General features: G+C 43.8%; 1 protein-coding gene across 2 annotated transcripts; it reads left to right on the top strand.

Moving 5' to 3' along the window:
* Positions 1 to 3,965: 3,965 nt before the first annotated feature.
* tmem106bb (transmembrane protein 106Bb) lies at positions 3,966 to 10,028 on the top strand. 2 transcript variants are annotated; one of them, XM_048992857.1, is made up of 8 exons: positions 3,966 to 4,105; positions 5,811 to 6,024; positions 6,368 to 6,431; positions 7,035 to 7,194; positions 7,539 to 7,679; positions 8,153 to 8,202; positions 8,298 to 8,351; positions 9,459 to 10,028. In XM_048992857.1, exons 2-8 carry the CDS (start codon positions 5,829 to 5,831, stop codon positions 9,595 to 9,597), a joined length of 804 nt encoding a protein of 267 aa, XP_048848814.1. In that variant the 5' UTR covers positions 3,966 to 4,105; positions 5,811 to 5,828; the 3' UTR covers positions 9,598 to 10,028. The 2 variants fall into 2 exon arrangements, with proteins under 2 accessions (XP_048848814.1, XP_048848813.1); XM_048992856.1 differs by having other exon boundaries at positions 3,992 to 4,100.
* The last annotated feature ends 717 nt before the right edge of the window (positions 10,029 to 10,745 follow it).

The following is a 10,745-nucleotide window of genomic DNA, read 5'->3' as shown; positions in this document are numbered from 1 at the left end:
TGATTTTCCCCAGAGCCAATTTAGTCAAATCCACACCTTTCCTGATGGCCACAGTTTTACGTTCTAAAGGGAAATCTCCTTAATTAGCATGCTCGATATATTTAGGGGCAGAAGCAGCGCATGACTCGCGTTTATACATTTGTCACTGCTGTTGTCCCCCCCCTTCCTGGGGGAAAGTGCAAGTAAGGGCTGTGTGGATGGCAAAATGACACAAAACAGGCGATCCTCAGAGAGTGACACCGACAAAATAAAAATATACGGCCGCTGCCTCGTTAGTCCTCTTAGTGAAACATCTTGCTAGATTGCGGTGCAGAGCAACACGAAGAGACGAAAATACCTCACCAAAAAAATACCCCAGATATGCGATCTCCATTGTACACATCTCCCCCGAGGTGATGTGCAACATTGTTAAACTGACGACGGCTTGTCAGAGTTTGCAAAACATCCATCTTCTGTAACCGCTTGTCATATTCCGGGTCGTGGGGGCCCCACTGGGGGGTCCAGAGACTATCCTGGAGGCTACAGGCACAAGGCAGGGAACAACCCAGGATGGGGTGCCAGCTCATCACAGGGCACACTCACACACCATTCACCCACACATGCACAGCTATGGGCAATTTGGTAACTCCAAAGCATGTTTTTGGACTATAACACCGAGAACATGCAAACCCCGAACACATGGAACCCAGGCGGAGACTCAAACCCGGGTCCCAGAGGTGTAAGGAAACAGTGCTAACCACTGCACCACCAGGCCGCCCCGGTTGCAAAGCATATTATTTTGAAAATCCGTTATTCTAAAAGGATACAATGCAAATTAATACTTTCTTGCTGACAGGCCTAGCTTAAGTGGGATAACTATCTAATGCTTTGACCCAAATTTGGCCCAGCTTTGTGCATCTCTTGGTATGAAGTAGAAAATGCTCAGCATTTAAAATTCCATTCAATGCAGGGATCTTAAACCATGAGTGCAGCGCCACTGTGTGGCGAAGACAAGAAAGAGTAAAAGTTCATTTCCCTGCTGTCCTAATCAATGACTCGCGGGAAAAAACAATGAAAAAATACAATTCTCATTACAATGCAAACTAGGAACGAATGTGGCCTAGCTAACAAAAATTTATCTCAGTTGTGTATCTAAAGTTGTACATTCTACCGGCATTTTCCAGAGGATCCTCTGACTACTGCGATTTCCTCCTGCACTTAAAAAACATGCCGCTAGAGGAACATGTGTTCCTAACTTAGCGATTTTGTGTGCAAGTGTTTACTCTGTGACAGACTGGGATCCAGTCTAGGGCGCCCCCTGCCTCATACCGTATAAGCTGCAGGGTCCCTGTGTCCCCCTGTTGGGTAGCAATTATGGAAAACACTGCGTGGCTTTACTATGGCTACACTTTCATGTTTAGTTCTCCATGGGGACAGCAAATCCCACAACTTATCCTAACTACCTGCTGCTTTGAAACAGAAATGGTGAATGAGGCGAGACACACAGACAAGTGCTTGCCCCATCTGCTTAACCATCGCCTAGTTTTGATACAAAATGAAAACAAATAAAGAAGGTGATAATACCATATCATGATAATATGTTAGTTACACATATCAACCGCAATCCACAGAACAGTGTTTCCCAACCCAGTCTCTGGGGAGTAATGTGGACTGTATCACAGGCAGCTGGGAGGGAGCAAAAATGTGGACTGTATCGCAGGGAGCTGGGAGGGAGCAAAAATGTGGACTGTATCGCAGGTAGCTGGGAGGAAGCAAAAATGTGGACTGTATCGCAGGTAGCTGGGAGGGAGCAAAAATGTGGACTGTCTGTGGGTCCCTGAAGACCGGGTCGGGAAACATTGCCATGGTGACAACCAGGGAGACGGAGAGGAAACAAGCATGACACAGGGAGAAGACAAAGCAGAGGTGGGATTCAAGCTTTGAGTAGCAACAGTGTCACTCTAACCACTCTCATGTTTCAGATGTACTTTCACTATTAACTTTACCACCATTTACAACTACTACTACTAGCACTACTACTACTACTGTAAATAATAACAACAATAATAATAATAACAATAATAATAATAGAATAGGGTTCCATCAACTACGCTACCTGGACCCCTAAGAAGAAGAAGAAGAATTTGGTTGGGCCGGAGGTTAAGCGTGGTGAAAGCCACAATAGCTATAATAATGCAAGCTGAGTGCTGAGCTGCGATTCCAGGGAAGGGCTTCAAAGGCAAATCATAAGAGAACGCTTATCCCTTCTGCTAATAAAGATTTCCTGTTCCTTTTGTACACTCTGTCTTCAAAGACGAAATAACGCCCACAATCATGAAGGCAATACTGATAAAGAAAAACTGCCTGAATATTCGTGCTCCTCATATTTCTCTTAAAAGATGCCCAAACTAATGCAGATGGGAAGCATGGCCCTGAATTACTGGACATTTGGTAGATGGAATTACATTACATACAATTTAAGATACAACCTCAAGGATGATGGCACAGTGAGCTGACTAGAGAATAGAAGCTGTGTCCTTTTCCACACCTTCAGCTCAAATGACCAGGGAAATCGTTTCAGCAAAACCCAATGTTTACAATTCCATTACTGCTCTCAAACTGCAGAATGCCTTAGCATTATACTGTAATAACATAACACAATACACAGGTCACTGCATTTCTGGAAAAAAAATCCTAATATTATTCCACAGTAATTAAATACTTATCCATCTTCCAACGACCTCCACAGAACATAAGGTTAACAGAACAGAACATAATACTAACCCAAGGTTAGTATTACTATATTCTTTTTGCATCACTTTTTATTGCTTGGCTGGTTTTATAAATCGCACGTAACATAATGACTAATTAAAGTCAACAAATTCCGTTTCCTTTACTGGTGAGATTCCTCTTCATGTTGCAGCATTTCTGCTTGTCTCTCCTGTACTGAGCACGTTACCATTAATATTCCGACCTTCATATTGGTGTAAAACTATGACATTATATCTGTCAAAAAGTGCTGACTGATTCATTTCAAAACCTCTCCTAAAATCTCCCAACTATAGGCAGTAACCATGCAATTTGTTAACTCTGCCGTTAACATAATATGTTTGGGCAATCAATGCCTCGTCAAATTCCTATAATTATTCCTGTGAGCCAGAAGTGAAATCCATAGAATATACGGAATGGCTGGGGCACGTCTGAGAAGTTCGTCAACCAAACCATGTTCGTCTATCCATCCAACAAGATATGTAACTTTTTGGAAAACTGAAGAAATTCTAGTTGTTTTTTTATCGTTACTGTTCCTTTCGATACATTCTAATGTTAAACTATGCTATCCCGATAAAAAGGCTTTAATCAGCCTCTTCGATATATTGCGTTCTCACCCCCCTCCTCCAATAGCAATCGAATACACGAAAGTTGGACAGCCTTCGTTTCTGCTTGTTGGTCATACTATATGTAGTTAGTCAGGTAATATATTTATTAATTTGTATTTTATGGAAAACATTTTTATGTGACTAAAATGCGCTTTTTCATACGCATTTATCGTGTTACTTACTCGGAGCAGCACGTTCATAACCGGCCCGCCACTGTAGGTGTGAGTCGCGCATGCGCGGTTGCTGACAAACAAATACAAAAGTAACTGAAAACTAACTAAAAAAACAACACTGAAAACTAACGAAAAGCATACCAAATGAAAACAAATGTATATGTGCAGTTCCTTAATTGGGTTTAATTGTGTCAGTGCACACAATTAAAGGTAATCAGCCATTTAATGATTTTTTTTTTGTAAATACATGAGATGGAGAGGGTGCAGGTTTGGTAGACGGTATAAAGTCCTTTATTACTTGAATAGTTTAATACTTTAATAGTTTAACGCAGCTGATTCAAACTGGCAACGTATTCATGGCTGAAATCCACGCTTCTATTTTTATTCCATCCAAGCAATATACCCGCATAACCTACCCACACCACCGCTGATCCATCTGGAAACGCCCCTGGAAGACCGGAAATTACGTACTTACAAGTCTCGCACCGGAAGCCGGGATACGCTGCGCTTGTGTAATAGAAATAAACAAGACGGGTTTGGCTGCGCTTGGCATTGGGACTAAATCTTATCGGTAAGGTAAGAGATCGATTATGTGGTTTCAACCCAGATGCTTAGAGGTAACAGTCAACGGTGTGTAGGTTTGCGAGGCAGCTGGTTATTTAGGCCAGAAGTACCAGCAACCTGTGTCATTTTTTTGGGTATAAATGGGATCTGCAGTCTCATGGTGTCGTAGGCACTGGAGGTAGTGCTTGTCCGCCGTTATTTGGGCGATGGCTAGCAATTATTGGGTGGTTTTAACTTTACCCCAGCAGCAGAACATGTATTGTAAACTGTAGTAAGTATGCATGCACCCATCTTGGCCTAGTTTGTTTAAAAAGGAATAATAATTGCGCTGACAATGGGTATGGCGTTTAGCCGCATAAGATCTGCAGATCGAATATGAGAAGTCCTTCGGTCAACGAGCAAATGTCGCTAAGTTCACGAATATAGTTCTTGGGAAGCTTGTGGTATAATCGGGTGTCGCTGACTTTTGTTCACACACCGATAACTGCAAATTATGCTGGCAAAAGACAGTAATAAAAAGTGGCTGTATGTATTATTCATTTCAATTTACTTTTATATAGCGTCCATCACAACAGAGTCGTCCCAAAGCGCTTTACATGAATGTATTATGATACATTAAACATCATTAGAGAGAGTAATACAGATTTGCTTGCTAAAGGCTAGGCATAAGCTGTAATTAAGAATCAAGACAAAGTCTATCAATAAGTCCTTTATCCACATTGGCCCATGTAGGGTGGCCAAAGTCCATCAGTAAGTCTGTTTTCCACACTGGCCTGTGTAGGGTGGTACTGAAGGCTGCACCCAGGATGACACAGTACGTAGGTCCCATTTGTGATGTCACCCCTCCATGGGACTGAACCAGGACGCCACCACCTGGACATGTGGGAAGGCAGAGAGCATGGAGGGTCGTGCATTGACACATAAATGAACAGGCATAATAGATAAAAATAACATTTACAGTAACACCAGCAGCCATAGTTACGGTGTGTTGGGTTGTGGGTAATAAGCTAAACTGAGGTAATGGGTCTTCAGTCGAGATTTAAAGACTGAGACCGAATCGGCATCCCAAACGCATTCCACAATATAGGGGTCCTGTAGCAGAACGGTTTACTGCCCACTGTCACTTTATTTATATGTGGGACGACAAGGAAACCTGCATTCTGTAATCTGGGTGGACGATGCAGCTGTAACCTTGAAGTAAATCTGTCACGTAGGCAGGTACTAGACCTTTAAGTGCCTTATATGTAAGCAGGAGAACTTTGAAATCAGCACTAAACTTGATAGAAAGCCAATGCACGGAATTAAGAACAGGGATTGTATGTTCAAACTTCCTGCTCCTGGTGACAATTCGAGCTGCTGCATTTGAATATGCTGCAAGGTGTTTAATGTGCGGTGTGTGCTCCTAGATAACAGAGCATTACAGTAGTCTAACCTACTGTATACAAAGGAATGCATCAATTTCTCTGTGTCTTGAATAGTAGTACAGAAGGTATTGCACTCCTTTTAAATATGTTGACTTTTGACATAAATATCTTGAGAACCTCATTAATGTCCAGTGATGAACCTTCAGTTTATAATACAATGATGAAAAGCAACAAGGAATGTAGCAGTTTAAAGGCTCAGGTTTTGTACTGGTTGAACTGCTGAAGTGGACACCAGGGATTAGACCATTCAGTCCCTAACATAGAGCCTGTCCCCCTTACCGCCCCTCTCCCAGCATCCAGCAACCCTTGCCATGGGGACGTCTATATCCCGGCTGACGAAGCAAGACAGTGAGAGTTGCGACAGCCTGACTGAAGCCTCGGAGTCGGCTAACTCTCACAGCGAGGGCAGCAAGGATGGTGACGTGTCCCACTACCCCTACATGGAGTTCACTGGCAGGGACAGTGTCACGTGTCCCACGTGTCAGGGCACGGGCAGGATCCCGCGAGGTATGCACATGCCTTATTCACCTCCTCCCTCCTGCCTGGCTCGGAAATTAAACCAGTTCGGTAATTTTAAACATCGTTAATTCCAGATGCTAATTACAATAATTAACTCAGATAGTGATTTAAAAGAGTAATTGGATAAAAGTGATGCAATATGATGCAAAAGAATTTTGACCTCATTTTTAAGTCGTGAGCCGTATCTTTAGTGAATAAGTTTTCAGTAAGTCTGCCAGGCAATGCTGTCTTCTACAGAAACTGTGATTGGTGTGTTTGTTGTCGATTGGTTGAAAGTTTTGTCTACGCGCTCGCAGAGGCAATTGATAATATACTGCCTCTGTCAACACAGGACAAGAAAATCAGCTTGTTGCATTGATTCCATACAGCGACCAGAGACTCCGTCCACAGAGAACGTGAGTCCAGACACTCTCCCGCACTAGGTTCTTGCAAGGTTTCAGTCTGGTAACGCTATAGCACAGACCTGTCTGTGTCTTCATTCTGATTCTAAAGTCACTTTGATTGTTTGATTGAATCTTATGCAAAATGTTGGTCATCTTTGAAGTGTGTTGTGTTTATCTCGCAAGAAATGAGACTCGTGTCCAAACCAGCAGCACTGGGTGAATATCAAGCCCAGATTTAGCATATTAGCCCCGCTGAGTGGGTTACAGTTCATGCCCATAAGGACATGATAGTTAAATTAAGCTCAAGCCTGGTTGGAGGTGCAGAAACTCGGACAATTAAAATTTATTCAGATGCCTGTCCTGGGCTGAGACATTGTTAAATGCATGCTTATGTATGACTCTGACATTCACCACATCATTCCCAATCATGATTCAGGTTTCGTCATTTGGATGCCTTGTCAGATGGCTTGTATTACAGAAAAACGGTTCCGGCCGCAAGCATGCTCAAGTTAACAGTGGTGTTTAGTCACATGACAGTACGAAGCTATACCTCTGTGGGAAGCGGAGCTTTGCCCCGCCCTTCCTCTGCTGACAAGCAGGCTTGTCGTCCAATAGGAAGCTGTATGTCACCGTGTCAGTGGTCGTGTGCCTGCTTCTGTCTGGGCTGGCCCTCTTCTTCCTGTTCCCTCGATCCATTGACGTGTCCTCCGTGGGGCTACAGTCTGCATACGTCACCTACGACCATAGTAAAAAAATCGTCTATCTCAATATCACGGTAAGCTCTTTGAGGTGCTCTGATTTATAATAGATTTGGGAAGTGTTTCTGAAAACTGGGGCAGTATCACATTTTCCAGTTAAAGGAAGGAAAGATGTGTTTTTAAAAGCAGTTCATTTGTTTATGATCTAGCAAGTCTATAGATTATCACTGCTGCCCTCAAGGGATTTTATCTCCAAGTAAAACCCCAAACCGTCTTGGTAAACATCCAGCCTTTGGCGGGGTTCCTGTGACTGTCAGACTCCATCCCTGGGGAATGTGCCCATGGTGGTGAGCGGCTAATGAAGCTGCTGGTTGTGGACTGGATCACATGGTTGCCATTCCCTCCTCTGTGTTCCTCCCAGGACACCCTGAACATCACCAATAACAACTACTACTCCGTGGAGGTGGCCAACCTCACAGCGCAAGTTCAGTTCTCTAGGACAGTGATCGGAAAGTCTCGCCTGAGCAACATCACCTACGTGGGGCCCCTGGACAAGCAGCAGGTATACGGCGGCCCCCGGCGGCTCAGTGCCTGGATTGGCACAGACGGTGCCGTGTCACTGCCCTGGGTGTCGGCCATCCGTGACCGGTCCACGTCCGATACTTACTTATTTAGTGTTTGCCAGTCTTTAAAAAGACTACTGCTCCTGTTTCGTGTTAGATCTATTTGTACAATCTATCACACGCAGCTCTTTCCCATTTTAGATGCGTTTTTGCAGCATTAAAGCTGAACGCTAAGGCTGCCACTCAGCCTGTTGGCCACTCAGTGGGTGTGAGCGCAGTGACTTCTGCCTGCTGTGACGTCATGCGCATAACCTGCGGAGTCGGGAGAGCGTATGAACGGATAAGAGGGTGCCGGTTTTAAGTCAAATTGTTGCAGGCTGTGCTATGTAGCCCCCCCTAACGTTACCGTATTTAATAATCTGCAGTTTCGCAAACTTAACAGCTTCTGTGTTTGTTATCCTCTTGCTTTCAGATTTCTTTCACCGTTCCCACCATCATAGCAGATGAAATTAGCTACATGTAGTAAGTATCTCCCCTCTTGGGGCTCCACCGTGCATCCTGTGTGTTTGGAGGAAGCAGGAGAGGTGACTGGTCTGTGTGTTTGCTTGGTTTTTCAGTTATTACTGCACCCTGCAGACCATCAAAGTGCATAACATCGTGCTCGTAACGCAGTAAGTGTTCAGATTTGTATTTGAATAGCACAGACTTCCTGTGTGTGTGTGTGTGTGTGTGTGTGTGTGTGTGTGTGTGTGTGTGTGTGTGTGTGTATAAATAATACATTATTGGTGCTTTATATTATTTGTATATTGCTCTTGTGGATTGTTTTATTATACATTCATATAATTTATGATTTTTATTTATTTTTTAATTAATGTATTGAATGTCTGGTCTTAATGCATAGTACTACACAGGCCTAGAATTGTATATTACTTAAATAACTTATTTATATTTTTATAAGCTACTTGGTAATAATCTAACGGCCTCATGCTTTTTCCGGGAATGTTTTTCTGTATGTTGTCATCCCCGCGGACAGTCTGATATCCCGATAGGTGGGGTGTAACAGCGGATGATATGATCCGTCACAGTTATGATATGAGCTACACACACACACACACACACACACAGAGCCAGTTAGCTTTGGGATCCAATTTAAAGTTTTATTGTTTGTATTCAAGACCTTAAAAGGTCTGGCGCCTTCTTGTGTATGCAAACTCCTTCACCGCAAATCGACCCCTAGAGCACAGAGGTCATTACATGATCTTCTCTTGGTTGTCCCCGGTCTTGTGCTTTTACAGTTTATGGTCCACAGCTGTGGAATAGTCTGCCACCTCATGTTAGAGCCTCTCTGAATATCTCCTTTTAAATCCCGTCTTAAAACGTATCTCTATTCTAGGGCTTTTGAGGCGTTTTGATGTTCGTGATTTCCGTTTGCACTCATGACATTAAACGGACTGCATTTATATCACACTTTTCTACTCCTACGAGGACTCAAAGCGCTTTACATTTCATGCCTCACATTCACCCATCCACACTCTCATTCACACACCGGTGTGGATGCAAGGCGCCAACCTGCTCACCGGGAGCAATTTGGGGTTCAGTGTCTTGCTCAAGGACACTTTGATGGGGTCAGGAGGAACCAGGGCTCGAACCTGCAGCCCTCCAGTTGCCAAATGGTAGCACTACCTCCTGCACCACCATCTCTGTCTTTGTGTGTGTTACCTACTGACTTACTTGCACACACATGTTTTCGGTCTTTATCTCCCTTCCCTGCCCTGTAGGGTGACCGTCACCACATCCTACTTCAGCCATACGGAACAGGTGTCCCAGGAGATATACCAGTATGTGGACTGTGGTGGGAACAGCACCTCCACACGCCAGCACTCCACGGGGTCCAGTGGTGTGATGGCCCAGCAGTAACATCTCCGGTCCGGCCCTGTTAGACACTTCCTGCCACCCCGGTCCCCAAACGCCCCCCAGGCACATAGGAGCAGTTTGAAGGGTCGTCCTGCTGAGCCGTTGCCCAGAGCGTCCTCCGCATCCGACCTTCCTGCATCTCTTCTGGCCTCCTGGTGACCTTATTTTCGGACACGGCCCCGTTCCCACAGCAGTGCCGCCACGTAGGGATGGAGCTGATGGCAGGATGTCATCCGGCTGGTCTCTGGCTGTTTCTGCAGGATTAGAGATGGCTTTCAGATGCATTTAAATTTCCATTTAGGGCCAGTGTGTAGCTGCTTGTGCTGTTGTACATGGTGTTTACAATATTTTGGTGGTTTGCATATTTGCACTTTGTCAGTAAAACCAACCATATAAAAAAGCTTCAATATCCATGCATTGTATTGATATGAATTATGATTACCAGTTGAGTTCGTTGTATGCAAACTACTTTTATTCTCTTACCATACCATCTTTATGTACTGTGCTTTGAGTCGTCCGCCTTATGAAGCCGAAATACTGATTTTACAGACTGAAAGCTATTTCATTCAAAGTCAAATTCTCCGTTTTCTTGGGCTCTGCGTGCATGCGCACGTGTGTTTGTGGTGCCTCTCATTTTACCATTCGGTTGTAGTCTGAAACGCAGTCATGTTTCCCAAGGGGCCAAAAGCTCTGGTGGTTAACACTGTAATTCTAAACCTTCGCCTTGACTTCCCATTCCGTACCTGCAGGGGGCAGCAGCACACTTTGGAATTTGCAAATGATTCTTGAATATATTTAATACTGCTATTAATATTTTTTTTTCCAGAGGATTACCATTTGGAAGGATTGTAGATGCTGAAATGTACATTATTGTTTTTAAGTGTGACCGACCATCAGAAGGACCCCAGGACCCCTAGTGGTAATTTTTTGTATAGCCAGTCTCATACTTATTCCTTGCAAGGAAACTAAAATCCTTCACTGACATGGGGAAAAACCCCTGGCAAATTTTTGTTGGTTTATCATAAGGGAAGTCTGTGGAATATTGTACTTTTATGCTTCACAGTTGAATATCTGTCAAATATATTTTTGTGATATTCTTTCTACAAATATGTGTGTGATAATTTTTAAGTATTCGTAACAATGAATCCATG

This window comes from Brienomyrus brachyistius, chromosome 23 (genome assembly GCF_023856365.1).
Source record: "Brienomyrus brachyistius isolate T26 chromosome 23, BBRACH_0.4, whole genome shotgun sequence".
In the NCBI taxonomy this organism is placed as follows: domain Eukaryota; kingdom Metazoa; phylum Chordata; class Actinopteri; order Osteoglossiformes; family Mormyridae; genus Brienomyrus; species Brienomyrus brachyistius.
The sequence above is the reverse complement of the archived record's forward strand: the minus strand, read 5'-3'. Positions and strand labels throughout refer to the sequence as shown.

Excerpts from the sequence above, each read along its gene's own strand:
- tmem106bb (XM_048992857.1), top strand. The coding sequence starts at position 5,829 with ATGGGGACGTCTATATCCCGGCTGACGAAGCAAGACAGTGAGAGTTGC. Across the intron at positions 6,025-6,367 it reads CACGGGCAGGATCCCGCGAG|GACAAGAAAATCAGCTTGTT; the intron begins GTATGCACATGC and ends CTGTCAACACAG. Across the intron at positions 8,352-9,458 it reads AACATCGTGCTCGTAACGCA|GGTGACCGTCACCACATCCT; the intron begins GTAAGTGTTCAG and ends CCTGCCCTGTAG.